The sequence below is a fragment of the Populus euphratica genome, unplaced genomic scaffold (assembly GCF_000495115.2).
Source record: "Populus euphratica unplaced genomic scaffold, PopEup_1.0 scaffold59.1, whole genome shotgun sequence".
NCBI classification, from domain to species: Eukaryota; Viridiplantae; Streptophyta; class Magnoliopsida; order Malpighiales; family Salicaceae; genus Populus; species Populus euphratica.
Window position 1 is genome coordinate 44,587 of NW_011499940.1, and position 14,692 is coordinate 59,278.

Here is a 14,692-nt window from a genome sequence, read left to right on the forward strand (position 1 = left end):
TGGGTGGAGAGAATTTCATTGCTTCATGGCTGCAATTCTAATCATAATTCTGGAAATTAACTTGAAAAATGATGTAGTTAATCGAGTTATTACATCAATCCATGTATTTTTATTTTTTAAAAATTCTTCAAAGCTGACCCGACTTGGATTAGTTGAGTCAACTAAATCATTAAAAATTTATTTACATCAATTGAGTTTTATCAAATTCAACTTAAAAATCAGTTTAAGTATCGGGTTTTCGATCAACTTTTCGGACCGAACAGGAAGATACAATGCCAAAACAAAAAAGAAAGTTAAGAGGATCTAACTTAAGACACTAATCGTTACTTTCTTCTCACAACGACAACTATTTGAAGAACAAGATGTCTGATGATAATTTTTTCATTTTTTTTTCCTGGTGCAGAGCCAGAATCAGCCTAATTTGCCAAAGATCTGGTGCATTTCCAACCTACCAATTTCAATCTCTTTTGAGTACGAAATTCCTATCCCATTGAGAGATCTAATTGAACTGAATTTATTTGTGTTTGGAGGTGAAGAATACTGAAATGGGCCAATGTGTTGAAATTGCTGTCCATCAGAATATGTTCTCTGCCTGATTCTTCTTTCCAGCAAAAATCCTTGCTTTACCACACAACTACACAACAGAGAATTGGAAAATATATGCAATCGTAGCAAACTCCCTAGACTTGCTTTAAGTTTTCCCACAGGGAGCTTACCCATCATTTCCATGTTTCTATAACAAATGGAGAAAAGCAAGCATATATTAATAATTATATATGCCCAACTGCACGCATCGATCAGGTTGTATTATTAAAAAAAAAGGAGATAATTATTAAGAAAATTCAAGTTAACGGATATTCTTAGATAATGTTTTTTTTTTTTTTTACGTATATATTATGTTTTGAAAACAAGAAAATTCGTTTCGAAGACATTTATTTTATATCTCATTTATATTTATTCGAACAAATATATATTTTGTATATATTTATTCTGTCACATCACACCAACCAAATTCAATCTTAATAAATAGATATAACATAATTTTTTAAATTATTAATCACCATTTACCATAAAAAACTGCAATATTAGCGAACGCAATAAAGACACTTGCTAGCTTTTTTAGCTTGTTTGTTTGCATAGTTATGTTGTATTTTTTAAATTTTTAGATTTTTTTAGTTTTATTATTAATATTTTTTATTATTTTGATGTGTTGTTATTAAAAATAAAAAAAATATTATTTTAATATATTTTTAAATAAAAACATTTTAAAAAGTAAGCTTTGCCACAATTCTTGTCAAGCTAAAAGGGTGTTTGATATTATAATAATTTTTGTTTTTTTGTTTTGTTTCCAATTACAATGAAAAAACTACTTAGTCAGTCAAATAACTTTTATTTTTTTGCACCGAGCCCCTAAATAATTCTATTTTAAACCTTGTTTTTATAGAAACTAAAATATTTAACTTTTTATTGATGAACACTTGTATTTTCATTTATTTTACATATAAAAAATTCATTTCACAATATTTTTTATCTAAACATATATTTTTAAAAATCTATTTAAAAAAAAAACAACAACTAAAAACAATTTTTTTAAATCTATTTTTTTTAATCCACAAAAATACACTCAAGACCCGAGTTAGCTTTGTATGATTTTGACATTTGTCTGCTTACACATGTTTTGGTGATGGACCAGGCAAGTTGTAGCGGTGCAATTTCAAGAAGAGAATAACAGCAAAGTGAAGCATTTTGCCACTCTATCTTGACGAGATACAAATTGCTGGGGCAGGCATTTCGCAGCCTCATAGGAATATGGTGCGCTTACACCCATCTCTCCAAGCATATATGCTTTTATGTTACGTAGCTTTCATCTCAGAAAGAATTCTTGCCTCATGTGTATCCTAAATTCGGTAAAAATAAGAATAATAATCCATTTTTATTTTAAAATTCTCATAATTAATCTCATTTCATAACTTCATTTGATAATTTCTGGGATCACAAGGACTCAATTGATTAAAATAGAAGTAGATAGATTGAATTGATTAAACAGATCTCCTAGGCACGGAAACGACTTATAACGTTGATTTAATTCTTTAATATCTTGAATTACTGGGTATTTTCTCCTCTCTTCACAACATGTGCCGAGTTTAAATATATAATTTGGAATTTTTTGTTTTTCTCTTATTATATTTTATGATATATTCATATAAATAAATTATTTTATCTTGTCTGATAAAATATAATAATTTTATATTAAAGACAATTTTATTCATATTTGATAGAGATATTTTAGTTTTTTAAAGGAATTTTAAGTAACTGAATGTATTTTTTTAAAAGAAAAATAAGATTTTCTTTACAGACAAAATTAACACGGGCGAAATTGATATTAATCTATTAATTTGAAGGTCCATCTTGGGCCCAATCCACTAGACTTCTGCCCCTCTCATATAACGGGCCTAAGCCTTACAGCTTATCAGTCCTAGGCTCAATAAGAATCAAGCCCATAGTGACCCTTCATCAACAAAAAGCAAAGAAACAAAACGTTTCTTCTCTCTCCTCGACATTCTCAACGAGGAAAAAACACACAGGCAGGGAGTCGTTTAACTCTGCAACAAGAGCTCAATAAGGTCTGTATATTTGATAATTTCATATTTCTTTGCTTTTCTGTGATCTGATTTGATATCCTTATTGTTGGTGTTTCTGGAAGGCTAGGGCTTGGGAGGTAGAAGAGAGACTTGATTGGGAGACAAGGAGATTACTATGTTCTATGAAAGATGAAGGGTGAAAGCAGTTATGTGCCGCCGCGCTATATTCCGTTGGACCAATTGGATTTGGAAACGGAGAGTGTTCCACGAAATGAAGAGCGTTCTGGAGCTGCTAGTGTTGTAGGTGATGGACCGGCGCAATGGTCGTCTGGGATCTGTGCTTGTTGCGATGATATGCAGAGCTGTACGCTTACTTTTACTGCTTTGTGACCTTGATTTATCATCAGAAGGAAAATTAATTTGAAGGTGCCTAATGAGTTGAATGAATAAAAATGTTGGGTTTTGTACTGTTTATCTTTAGTTTCCGGCATTGTTGTGGCTTCAAGAAAGGAATGATTTGATTCTTTAAGTAAAGGTTTTGGATTGCGCAGTTTTAGGAAGGGGATTTGTTTTCTGGATTGTGCGGAACTGGAATTTAAACTTGACTAAGGCCACGTCTGGGAACGAGGCGCAGCTGCGGTCGCACCCCCGTTCCCAAACGGGGCCTAAAGTAGCTAAAATGCCTTTTTCTGACTAATCATAGAGTCCCAATGAGTTAGCTTATTTGAAAAACACCTTGTTCTCTGGGTAGAGGTTTCCTAACTAGCAATCAGGAATATCAGGAAATTTTTTTATCTGTATGATTCTTTCCATTTAGTTTTATGTTATTGCTAGTATATTACTTATAGGCAGACTGCCTCTTGAATGAACTATCGCATACAATTCTTATATGTAAATGTGTTAAACATACCATGAAACCTTCAACCAGTGATCTTTTTTAAGCTGCACTGGTGTTTGAGCATATCATTAAGCCTTCAACTAGTGATCTTTTTTAAGCTGCACTGGTGTTTGACAAATGTATCTATTAGTCACAAACCTGCGGAATGGATGGTAGTTGGTATTGGTCGTTGATGTGATGTATGAATTGAATAATTACAGCATCTAAAAAGTGGTAATTCATTTCTTTGTTGTTCCTCTTTGTTTGCGGTTGCTTCTAACAAGAATCTAGGATGTTGCATATTTGGGTAAGAAGATCATTTTTTGTGTACTAGGGCATGGTTGTGATCATGAAATCTAGCTTGAGAAAAACTGCTGGGGAGTGGGTAGCAGTGTTATTAAGATATGGATGTATTCAGTATTAGACATTTCACTCATGGTGGGTTTGTTGTTGATGTGGATGTATTCAGTAGACATTTCACTCATGGTGGGTTTGTTGTATATAAAATGCATGACTGATAAGATCTAGACTTTGGGTGATCAATATCCTACCTTTATGAAACACTTGCATGCACATGCCTGTAGATTTGCATGGAATGTATCGAAAGTCCTTTTTTTGGGAACTTATTGAACAACATGAATCTATTGTTGCCTAAAAAGAAAATTGTTAATACAGTGCTTTTTTTGGTGTGTACAGGTTGTATTGGTCTTTTTTGTCCTTGCTATTTGTTTGGTAAGAATGCAGAATTTTTGGGTTCTGGGACTTTGATAGGATCGTGTGCAACCCATTTTATTTTGTGGGCTCTTGTCAACACTGTCTGCTGCTGTTTGACTGATGGCATTTTGTTGGGGTTACCTGGATGCTTTGTTGCATGCTATGCTTGTGGTTACCGCAGGGTGCTTAGGGAAAAGTATAATTTGCAGGTATTGCTAGTTCAAAATTGTAATTTTATCAATAAAATCTTCTATCTATTTTCCTTAATGCTGTGGAGGTTGTTTGTGGATGCTAGATAAATACACCTGCAAATGTTCCTTTGATCCATAGGCTTGAGTAGTTAGTGTAGGACATTGATGTTGATGTTAGGTTTCTTTGGGTGGTTATAGATTTTATACCTTTGGTAGCATAAGACATGGGATTAAGGATATTTTTGATGGATTTCCTCCACGTAGGAGTTTAACAAATAGTTGAAACAAAGATTGCTGGGAGCTTAGAGCACATAGATAAATCAAGGCGTTGAATTTTCAAAGCTGCTTTGCTTTAGGTTCTCTTTCATACATGATAGACTACACGAGATATTTGGAGCTGCTTGTTTAGGCTTAAAGTTCCTTGTAGAAAAAGAAAAGGCTGTTCCTAAATGAAGCTAATTGTGTAATTTTTGTTGATTTCTTATGCAGGAAGCGCCATGTGGTGATTTGGTGACACACTTTTTCTGCCATCTGTGTGCTAGCTGCCAAGAATACAGGGAGATCCGTGAAAGGTCTGGTGACTCCAATTCCCCTGATCTTAAACTGGCGGTGGTCACAGCTCCACCAGTCCAGACAATGGAATCAGGTAATACAGAGTAGTGCTTCTACCATAACACTCCTGGCAAGACCACCACATATTGTTTCACACTTGACCTCCCACCATCCTATGCCAGATTAAGCAGTCGACATGCATTGCTTTTTGAAGCATGTCTTCTTAAGTTTGTATCCGTGAGACTAATGGAGATCTTTTATACGATCATTGTAAACTACTTGTCTTTTTACTAACAAGCACCAATTATCATCACACAAGAGTAGACTAAGGTAAAAGTAAAAGAAATACTGCTAATGCATTTCGCCATCATAGTCTGCCACCACTCTCACTCAATGCTCATTGTTGGTGTAGATTTTGATTTCTGAACTTATTTTTTTCATTAAATTTTTGGTTGGTTTTTACGGATATTCTGGATAATTCGGTTATTTCGCTCATTCCTACATGATAGGGAGAACTGAGAAGAAAAGGACCTTTCCCGTCACCATACCTATATCATTTCCACCTGGCCAACATCTGTGCTTCAAACCCTTTCTCTTGCAACCTCAAATCAAGCAACATAAAAAAGAAAGAAAAAAGATCTTGAAAATATTGAAAATATTTATCTGTTTCTTGTTCAAATCAACACAGATATTCAAAACTAAACTTGATTTAGAATCTGTTGAGGCATTGGCTGCCACTCCCAAAACAACATCATACAGGAAATAATGAGCATTAAAGCGTTTTGGATTCAAGCCAATCTGTTATTTCATGATGTTTCTTCCTCACATCAATTAATGGTTTTTGGTTTGTGATGTTTCTTCTTCTTTTGGGTGCACCATATATGTCTGTAAATGCTTCCAAGGGTGGGCAATGGTGTATTATTTTCGGCGCAATTGACCAAATGCGGGACCGCTCATGTTAAAGGCATTCTCAATGCCTTTGCCGGCATGGGAGAAAGCTGCAGATGGCACCAGCAACTTGCATTTTCCGATAAGCTGTGGCTATCGTCTTCAGAAGACAAAATACCCTTTAAAAATTTTGATTCTCTCTTCGAGTTCCCAGGTTTAAATGATGGGATAAGAACCTGGGAATTCAAGAAAGGACTAGCTCTTGACTCAAAAATCATAGCTATAAGATGGATTTGGGATGAGATTAAAAAAAAAAAAATCTAAGTTACTAGATCAGCGGTCAGCTTATAGATTATCGGATCAATTGTTTTTATTAATATTGTTCTAATTATTTTTTCAGTGATAACCAGTTAGATCAACAAAGTTTCACTGGATTAATGTTTGTTTCACCGAATTAATGTTTTATTTGATTTAACTAAAATCTACGTTAATAACCATGGTCAAAATTAATTGTTTTTCTTTAAAAAACCGACCGTTACAAATATAAATAAAATAAAATAAATAACAATAAACCATAACAACATCCATTTCTACAAGCTAAAATTCTCATATGCAACATCTCCTCGTTAAGAATTTCTAATTTTTATTTAGTGTTGGGAAATTCAAGAATTAATAAAACTATTTCTTTTATTCTTTTATGTTGGGTTAATTAATAACATTAATTTTTAGTATATGACTTATAACAAGGTCGGTGTATAAGTTACGAATTGATTAATTTGGATAAATATTTTTTTATATAAAAATTAAAATAATATCATTTTATTTTTTTTGGTAAAATTAACTGGTTTTTAACTGTATCTATGAAGTCAATTATGCTAAAGAAAATCAATTCCAAATTAAAAGTTTTACACCCAACCCATGCTAAAGGATGGATTAATAACTGGGTTTAATATCCGAATTAATTTTAATATAATAAATTAAAAGGAACATACAAGCAGTAACAAGTTAAGCAACCACGTGTCAAACAATAATAGCCAAAGGAATTCTAAAAAACCTTTTGCTTTTGATCTCTCCAGGAGCATCCCATGCAAAACACCACACGTCAACAGTCTTATGCTGCTGCTCCCTCCTCTCTCACCCTTATATATCAACTGCCAAAGATTTTGTTAAAATAAAAATAAAAGATATTTCCCATCCACCCCATCAATCGCCTACACTGTCATCAGTCAAAAGACAGTGAACAAAATCCTATCAAAATCTCCATTTCTCCAACCTCTTTCTGTTTTGGCCGTAGCCGTAGCCGTACTCTTAACTGTATGTTAATCTTCTCATGTGCATATTGTTTTTCCTCTTAACTGTACGTTAATCTTCTCATGTGCATATTGTTTTTCTTGATCTGTTTTGGCCATAGCCATAGTCGCACCTGTAACCGTAGGATCAGTTCTTACAGATGTTTCTAAAGTTTACTATGTAAAAAAAACAGTCCATCCATGTAGGGAGTAAGGATTCATAGTTATGTTTCTGTCTTGGTTATACATGTTTGTTTTCTATACATGGAAATTATTTCGTATTTACAATGATTGATTGAATGCTTTCTGTGTTTAGCATTGGGTAATGCAAAATATTAATCATTTTGGACGTTTTCTTTTTTAATAACATAACGATTAGGTTACCTTTTCATGTTACGTTCAGCTTGATTTTCCTGATATGATCTTTTCCTTTTTTGTTCATGCATCCGTTTTCCTAGTTTAATGGCTGTGCCATTGGTATTGGAAAGTTTGGAACTAGTCTGTAATGGTTTCCCAGCTGTTTCTTTCTTGTTCTTATTATAGTGTTATTTGATTTGAGTATGCCCTTTATCAGAAATAAGCATTTTGATTAATAAATGACATTTTGTTTCCTTTGTCAAATAAATTATTATAAAAAGATTATGATACTAATGTGATTTCTTTCTATAAGCATATCATTCAAATCTCTATACAGACTGGATTCTAATCTTTCTCTCCGTTCGTCTCTCTTTCTCTTCGGTTTATTGCAGATTAAGGGTGAAAAATAATGGATTTTTTCAAAAGCACCATGCCCATTTGCCCTCAGCATTGTTCACGATGGGCTAGAGTTTACATGGAGTATTGTCTTTGCAATATGAAAGATGGGGTTTCATTAAGTTTAGGTATGATTAGTGTTTTGAGTTGGGGTGTTGCCGAGATACCTCAAATCGTTACAAACTATAAGGAGAAATCCACTGAAGGACTTTCCCTTGCTTTCTTGTTGACATGGATTATTGGGTGAGATATCTGTTGAAGTACTAGGTTCTTGCTTTATGTCTTTTGATAATATGTTTGCTTGTTATGTTAATTTGTAATGCATTTATTTTTAGGGATCTTTTCAATGTTTTTGGCTGCATGTTGGAACCGGCTACTGTAAGTGGTCTTTTTTTCCTTTTCTTTTACCTCTAATTCTACTGATTGCTTGTTTTGATTATCCACTTTACTTGTTGAAATTCTGAATAAACTTGTTATTATGTTATATAATCCCATGAAATTGTGATGTTTTGATTGATTACATATGCATTTTCTCGTTTAAATTTCTAGGATAAATTTATTTAAGTATTTAGTTATTGTCTTGAGATAAAAATAAAAATAAAAACATTAGAGACAAAAGGAAGACCTCCTGACAAAAATTCACTTCAAAACTGTACTCTTAATGTGTCCATGCCTCTCTAACTAAACATGTTTTCACCCTTCTGTCTTTAGATACTAACCAAATGCAACCTAAGATCACGTGTTTCAAGTCAATGATTACATCATCCCTGTCACCTTGGATTTCAATGATGTTTTAACTGTAGTTTTATGCTTGATTCTGCAGCTTCCAACACAATACTACATGGCAGTGGTAAGAATTCTTATAAAGATTACAAGTTCTCAAATATGGTCTTGCTATTAATTTTGTTGGTCTCCTGTCATTGAATAATTCATTTACAATGCTTTGTTATTTTTCAGTTGTATACAATGACCAGCACACTTCTTACTGCACAAACTGTTTACTATGGTCACATCTATCATCGACTGAAAAGCAATAGACGACGCCCCAAGGTAAGGATCTTTTTTCTTCTTATAATTTAACAGCAATTTTTAAAATTTAAGTATGTATTTTATCTTAAGTGAAAGATCAAAGTTCTTGGAACGAGTCAGAAGGAGACAAACTGTCCTGTACGTGGATTCTGGAGGCAGAAAATTGTGTTAACTATTGTGAAGCGAAGCTTGGCCTTGAGCAAAAGCTGAGTTTTTTCATGTTTATGCGGGATTTTAATCTATAATTTATGATTTCTGGGATATGTTTCCATGAAGAAATGGTTTGAAACATGAATGTGACCATCCCGTGGGAACATTTTCCTTTCCAATGTGTCTGCATAAATTAGAAGTACTTTAATTTGTTTTTTCTTAAATATAAATGGAAATTTATGTCAATAGATTTGATGACAGCTATGCTGTTTATTGACTTCTTCAAGTAGGTAAAAAATCTATGCACTTCTATTTATAATGTGCTGTTCAGGTTCTAGATTAGTATTTGCGCATGTAATACGCTGTTAATGTTCTTCACTGTAATCCAGGGCCCTGTCTCCAGTCATTCTGAAGAGGCTGGAAGAATTAAACAAGGAAATAGTGATGCTAGTGCACAAGTCAACAGTGCTGATAAACAGAGAAATGAACCTGCAGCTCCTGATGGAACAAATGGTTTGAGTTCACCAATTCCTTTTCGAACACTTCCTCAAAAAAGTTCCCCTGAAAGAGATCTATACTACGCGTAAACTTCTCTTCTTGAATTTGTCGATATGCATTAGATTTGAATCACAACCTCAGCTTTTTTTTATGTGGTTGTACCAGTCTATGCCGGTGCTTGTTCGGTTCTTGTCAAGGATCTCTCTTGGATTTATATACTGAGTTCCAGGTGGAACATTCCACCATGAACCCATGGTTGCAGAAACTGTAACTGAATGCTGTAGCCCCATTTTGATCTGAAATGCAGTAGCCTTTTTTGGTTCCGTATTTGAAGTTGACAATACTTCTATGCAATTTTTTCTTGTGTGCAATCATGCTATTGAAATAGAACTTCATATACAATATGGTTGTGTCACAAATGTAATTGTCTTCTATCATTTTTCTTTCAGGTCAGCAAGATCTCTTTCAAGCAGCCATACTCCCACAGTAGGATCCTTTTTAGCACAAAGAACGACTCCTCCATCATTTTCGATTGGGAATTCAATTGAAGAGCCATTGCTTGGTGAAGATGTAGACACACAATCTGCACCGAATTTGAACACCAAAACCATGCTATGTGTGGTTAGGATATATACTAATCTTTTGCAGTCATGTTTTGTGAAGAACTCTACACTAAATATGACATTCTATTATAGTCACAGACAATTTTTTATTTCAGGTATCTGTTGTCACATTCCTTGGAACACTTAATCTTCACCATTCAGCAAACAGCAGGCTTGACAGGGTGTTTGAAAATAAAAATCAAGGAATTTTCATTCAAGTAGGAAGAAAGATTTTGCAGGTATCCCAAATTGAAGTTTAGTTTCATTCAAGAAATCCTAGGTAGCGTTAATATCTTGGGACAAAAGAGATGGAGACAATAGGGGACATGTCTCTATCTTTGTCTCTTCAACCAAACATGTTTCTGCCATTTCTATCTTTCGATACTAATTAGCCAAACGCAACTTCTAGTGAATTAAATTGTCGATCATTGTGGAAAAAATGGTGATTTCCTGTCTATCTTTTACATATTCCTCCGAAGTAAATTTCCCCTTTTTCCCTACTATTATTTAAGTTGGTCATCCAGCTTTCTGCTTCTTGTGCATTAGAGATGATTCAATTAAACGTAGGATAACTCATGAGATAGAGGATAGTACATACGCAAGATGGTAAAACATAATCCTGGAGTTAGTCACTGGCTTTCACATGCTGCTTAACTATAGACAACTTTTTCTAAAAAAATCCCTTCTAAATTTTCTTTTGATGTTTTCTTATGTTGTTTTTCTTAAAACGGATTTCAGACAAGTAGCATAATGTCACATGAAAATGATATTGATGGAAATGTAATCGGAACGTTCCTTGGTTGGTCGATGGCAGCTATTTACATGGGTGGACGGCTTCCACAAATCTGCCTAAATGTAAGATGATCTTCCTAATATACCAGTATTATCAGCATTCAGTAATGCATGCATGTGTTTTTCTATTCAATGCCAGAGGCTATCTTCATTTCAGAGACTGCACAGGAGATGGTAGCTATAACATGTTATATTTTCCCGTTTGGGAACGCGGGCGTGGCTGCCGTTGCAACCACGTTCACAAACCAAAGGCATCAATTTAGCAGAACTATGACGGAAATACTCATCCCCTCCACCTCTTTATTTTCCTTGAATATTTGCACAGTCTCTGGTGTATTGTTACTTCCTCTAGATCTAATTTTAACTAGCAATGCTTGTCTTCTAAATTTCTACAACTAAATTCAACTTTCATGGTTTATCAATTTTGCAGATCAAGAGGGGCAAGGTTGAGGTAAAGCATATTGACCTATAACTTCAGTGTGCTTTCATAAAAGCTGATATATGTTCCACAGCACAATTATGTAGTCACTATATCTTTAACAGTTTCTCCTACCCAAAATGTTGTGCTAAATTTCTTCTATGCTACTCAGGGGCTTAATCCATTAATGTTCGTCTTTGCTTTGGCTGGAAATATCACATATGTAGCAAGGTGCGTGCAATCCCCCCCCGCCCCACCACCATCTTTGATTTCATTCCCGTCTTTGCTTTTCTATTCTCTAATTTTGGGTCTGGTATTTATTACGTTTTCAATAGCATACTAGTCGATAGCTTGGCATGGTCAAAGATCAGAGCAAACCTACCATGGCTGGTGGACGCAGGAGGTTGTGTGCTGCTTGACACTTGTGTATCCTTGTTAACTCACAGTTAAAGTCTTAGGAAAGATTGTGAATTCCACTTGGCTTATGTGTTTCCATGCTTGATTGTCAACCTGGATAAGATGAGCCCTGTTGTCTTCCATTTTTTTGTCGAACCCTAATGTATTGACTAGATACTGCTTCAATTCATCTACTTTCGCTACCGGAGGCATCAAGTAGAGGAGGACAAGCTACAAAGCTCCAATGGAGCTTAGATAGTAATGAAACATGTTGACTAAGGCATCTCCTCTCCTGGATCTTCCATTGTTTGTCTATGCTAATATTGTTTATTCATTGCAGCTTTTTTTTTATTGGTTTAGGCACCGTAATGGATCCATGGCATCTCAACATTCATAGCCTCCCATCAAACTTGATCAGGCATAAGCCTTGCTGCAAATGGCCATCTTGCGGTGATAATAACTCTTCATTTGGATTTTGTTGGGTGAGCTAAGCGATAGAAGTTCTGATTGTTATTTACCGTTTGGACTTCCATGGCAGAAGACCACCTTGTATTTCTCCTCCAATCTGGTTCATTCCTTCGTTTTTTAGCTGTCAGAAAATGGATGGGAACTGACTCGATGAGCTCCAACTCATTTTCTTTCTTCCACCCCGTTTTTCATTCAATTATGAGTTACGTGAATCTGATCGTACTTATTAAACCTGGTCCGGTAGTTTAACCTACTGACCCTAAACTAGTTTAAATATAGACACGTCCACTTATGTCCTAGGCAACAGCAAGGCTGTCTTTACTACAAATCTGCATTCAAATTTCATGGAGTCTCCATTTCCCTACTTGCAAAAAGATTCTTATACAACATGGCTCGTCATCTTGCCCTTCCTTCCAATGCCTCTAGATCATCGCTTACGATGCTTACAAATGATCCATCAAGGCACTTGCCCTGATCAAATGTTTATTACCTCTATGGTTTGCTACATTTGATTGATCATTGATCCTTTCAAAATAATCAATGTTCCATCTAGAATCGTAAAGGGATTCTCGGACCCTTTAGTGTATCAAAACTAACTACTTTCCGTTCTGTCAAGTAAATCATTCACAACCAGACATGAGTATATTTATCTATTGAAAGTGAGGTTCTGGAGCATGTCTCAGAGGATAGAAGTTTGATGAGTTAAGGTTTTATTTATTACCTCTATGGTTCTGGAGCGTGTCTGCATCATTTTCGGTGATTTTTGTACCACTATTGATCATATATATATATAGTGAATGTTTTATGGCGACATGTAGAAATATTCGTGCAATATCTATATATTAGTGGATGAGGAGCGTGACTTAACATAAAATGGCTAAAAATCGTTGTAGTTTGAATTTTCCTGCACAATTCAATAGAATATTATTTACAAGTATAGAAATCATTGCCTGCATAGACTCACTTAAATTCGTAGGCTATAAGATGATCGTCTGCTGCATTAAGGGTTGGAAGCTTTACTTTTTGTGGCTCACCAGAATAAGAACTGATCTGAGGACGGAAAACTATGTAGGTGCCATCATTAGGGTTGTTTTGCAGCCTGTACAAATGTTGCCCAGCAGCATAGGCTCCAAGAAGTTGGTATGATCTCTCTGATTGATACATTGCCAAACATAGATCATCTCCACCTACAAAATCAACCTTTTCAATTATGCTGAAATCGTGAACTGAAGCAATCTTCTGTTCATCACACGTAAGTAATATATACTTACAAGCAGCTAGCTCAATCTGAGTGAGGTAAATAAAATCAAGGGCTGCAGAAATCTCCTGCTCAAACTGATGAAGAGGTCCACTCTCAAAATCCATCCTTTTCAGCTTACACAGTCCCTCTCCCAACTCCATCATTGCTCCTTTATGATTCTACACACGCCATTAATTTTAAAGCCACTACAAATCGATAAGCAAACAACAATAAAGAAACAAACAAACCTGGTTGAAGAGGTGATGGAATCCAACAGCACACTGAAGAATCCCATGGTAAAGAGTCCTAGAGGGCTCTTCTGCTTTAATCCACAAAGCTTCAAGAACATCATGGCACTTGTAGTATTCCCTCTTGTTGAAAAGGGCAGCTGCTTCTTCAAAGCTATAATTCTCTTCACCATCATCTTCCATGTTGTAATATCTATAAGATATGCGAAAGGAAGTGGAATATTTTCTAGTATTGTCTTGTTTAAATATCGAAGAGACTAGAGGATGCTGAGCTCTCTTAGATAAAGATGAAAAGTTGATTGATGATTTGCTGTGGATCGATGAAAGGACATAGGAACTAGGTAAAATGGATAATGATGATGAGATGGGGAGAAACTTGATAATTGTTGCCATTCTTGTTGAGATATTTTTGTGGTGTGGAAATGTCTTCCCAAGTTTTCTAGGCGGGATTGTTCTTGTGGTGGAGGCTTTATAATGGGAGGAGGAGGTGGAGGATAATAATAATAATAATACCAAAAACATGCCTTTGGAAGTTCTAGGAATAGATTTTTTTTAAAATTTTAACCTTAACTTCTATTAAAGGAATTTATTTTAGTGAATGTTTGATGTTGAAACCATAATTAGATTTGGTTTGGTGAAATAAGTATACTTGAGTTTGATGTATACTTAGACTAATTTTTAATTAAATAATAAAATTCAGATTTTTAATAATTTAATTGATTCAGTTATACTTAGTTTAATCTTAATCAAGTCAAGATTAATAATAATAATAATAATGAAACATTGTTGTTTTAATTAAAATTAATTTTGTTAATGAAATATTGTTGTTTTAATTAAAATTAATTTTGTTATTTACAAGTTAATCCAATAATTTAGTATTTATATATTTTTTTTGTGTTTATCTCAATTTGGGTTTGGACAAGTATTATTTTAAAAATTAAAAAAACTAATATTTTAAATTTAAAATATAATCATTTTATCCACTTCAATTTCTTAACCATATTC

General features: G+C 34.4%; 3 protein-coding genes across 7 annotated transcripts; 2 read left to right on the forward strand and 1 right to left on the reverse strand.

Moving 5' to 3' along the window:
- Positions 1-2,514: 2,514 nt before the first annotated feature.
- Positions 2,515-5,296, forward strand: LOC105136859 (PLAC8 family protein). Of its 2 annotated transcripts, none has more exons than XM_011042354.1 (4): positions 2,515-2,624; positions 2,710-2,946; positions 4,156-4,382; positions 4,854-5,296. In XM_011042354.1, the coding sequence occupies exons 2-4, from the start codon at positions 2,772-2,774 to the stop codon at positions 5,022-5,024; spliced, it is 573 nt and encodes a 190-aa protein (XP_011040656.1). In that variant the 5' UTR covers positions 2,515-2,624; positions 2,710-2,771; the 3' UTR covers positions 5,025-5,296. The 2 variants fall into 2 exon arrangements, with proteins under 2 accessions (XP_011040656.1, XP_011040655.1); XM_011042353.1 differs by having other exon boundaries at positions 2,516-2,624; positions 2,705-2,946.
- Positions 5,297-6,815: 1,519 nt separating this feature from the next.
- On the forward strand, positions 6,816-12,421 carry LOC105136860 (lysosomal amino acid transporter 1). 4 transcript variants are annotated; one of them, XM_011042356.1, is made up of 14 exons: positions 6,816-7,118; positions 7,843-8,089; positions 8,182-8,224; positions 8,670-8,696; positions 8,804-8,896; positions 9,415-9,608; positions 9,973-10,144; positions 10,242-10,364; positions 10,864-10,980; positions 11,348-11,368; positions 11,508-11,566; positions 11,671-11,761; positions 11,906-12,011; positions 12,071-12,421. In XM_011042356.1, exons 2-13 carry the CDS (start codon positions 7,860-7,862, stop codon positions 11,984-11,986), a joined length of 1,251 nt encoding a protein of 416 aa, XP_011040658.1. In that variant the 5' UTR covers positions 6,816-7,118; positions 7,843-7,859; the 3' UTR covers positions 11,987-12,011; positions 12,071-12,421. The 4 variants fall into 4 exon arrangements, with proteins under 4 accessions (XP_011040658.1, XP_011040659.1, XP_011040660.1 ...); XM_011042357.1 differs by lacking the exon at positions 6,816-7,118 and adding an exon at positions 7,182-7,316; XM_011042358.1 differs by lacking the exon at positions 6,816-7,118 and adding an exon at positions 7,182-7,303.
- Positions 12,422-13,039: 618 nt separating this feature from the next.
- LOC105136862 (DUF309 domain protein) lies at positions 13,040-14,162 on the reverse strand. The gene is made up of 3 exons (XM_011042359.1): positions 13,688-14,162; positions 13,471-13,618; positions 13,040-13,386 (listed from the first exon to the last, which is right to left on the reverse strand). Exons 1-3 carry the CDS (start codon positions 14,078-14,080, stop codon positions 13,160-13,162), a joined length of 768 nt encoding a protein of 255 aa, XP_011040661.1. The 5' UTR covers positions 14,081-14,162; the 3' UTR covers positions 13,040-13,159.
- Between the last annotated feature and the right edge of the window lie 530 nt (positions 14,163-14,692).

Coding starts and splice junctions, on each gene's coding strand:
- LOC105136860 (XM_011042356.1), top strand. CDS start 7,860: ATGGATTTTTTCAAAAGCACCATGCCCATTTGCCCTCAGCATTGTTCA. Junction 11,369..11,507: donor TCAAGAGGGGCAAGGTTGAG/GTAAAGCATATT, acceptor TATGCTACTCAG/GGGCTTAATCCATTAATGTT. Junction 11,567..11,670: donor AATATCACATATGTAGCAAG/GTGCGTGCAATC, acceptor CGTTTTCAATAG/CATACTAGTCGATAGCTTGG.
- LOC105136859 (XM_011042354.1), top strand. CDS start 2,772: ATGAAGGGTGAAAGCAGTTATGTGCCGCCGCGCTATATTCCGTTGGAC. Junction 2,947..4,155: donor TTGCGATGATATGCAGAGCT/GTACGCTTACTT, acceptor TGGTGTGTACAG/GTTGTATTGGTCTTTTTTGT. Junction 4,383..4,853: donor GGGAAAAGTATAATTTGCAG/GTATTGCTAGTT, acceptor TTTCTTATGCAG/GAAGCGCCATGTGGTGATTT.
- LOC105136862 (XM_011042359.1), bottom strand. CDS start 14,080: ATGGCAACAATTATCAAGTTTCTCCCCATCTCATCATCATTATCCATT. Junction 13,619..13,687: donor TCCATCACCTCTTCAACCAG/GTTTGTTTGTTT, acceptor TGGCGTGTGTAG/AATCATAAAGGAGCAATGAT. Junction 13,387..13,470: donor TCAGATTGAGCTAGCTGCTT/GTAAGTATATAT, acceptor TTGATTTTGTAG/GTGGAGATGATCTATGTTTG.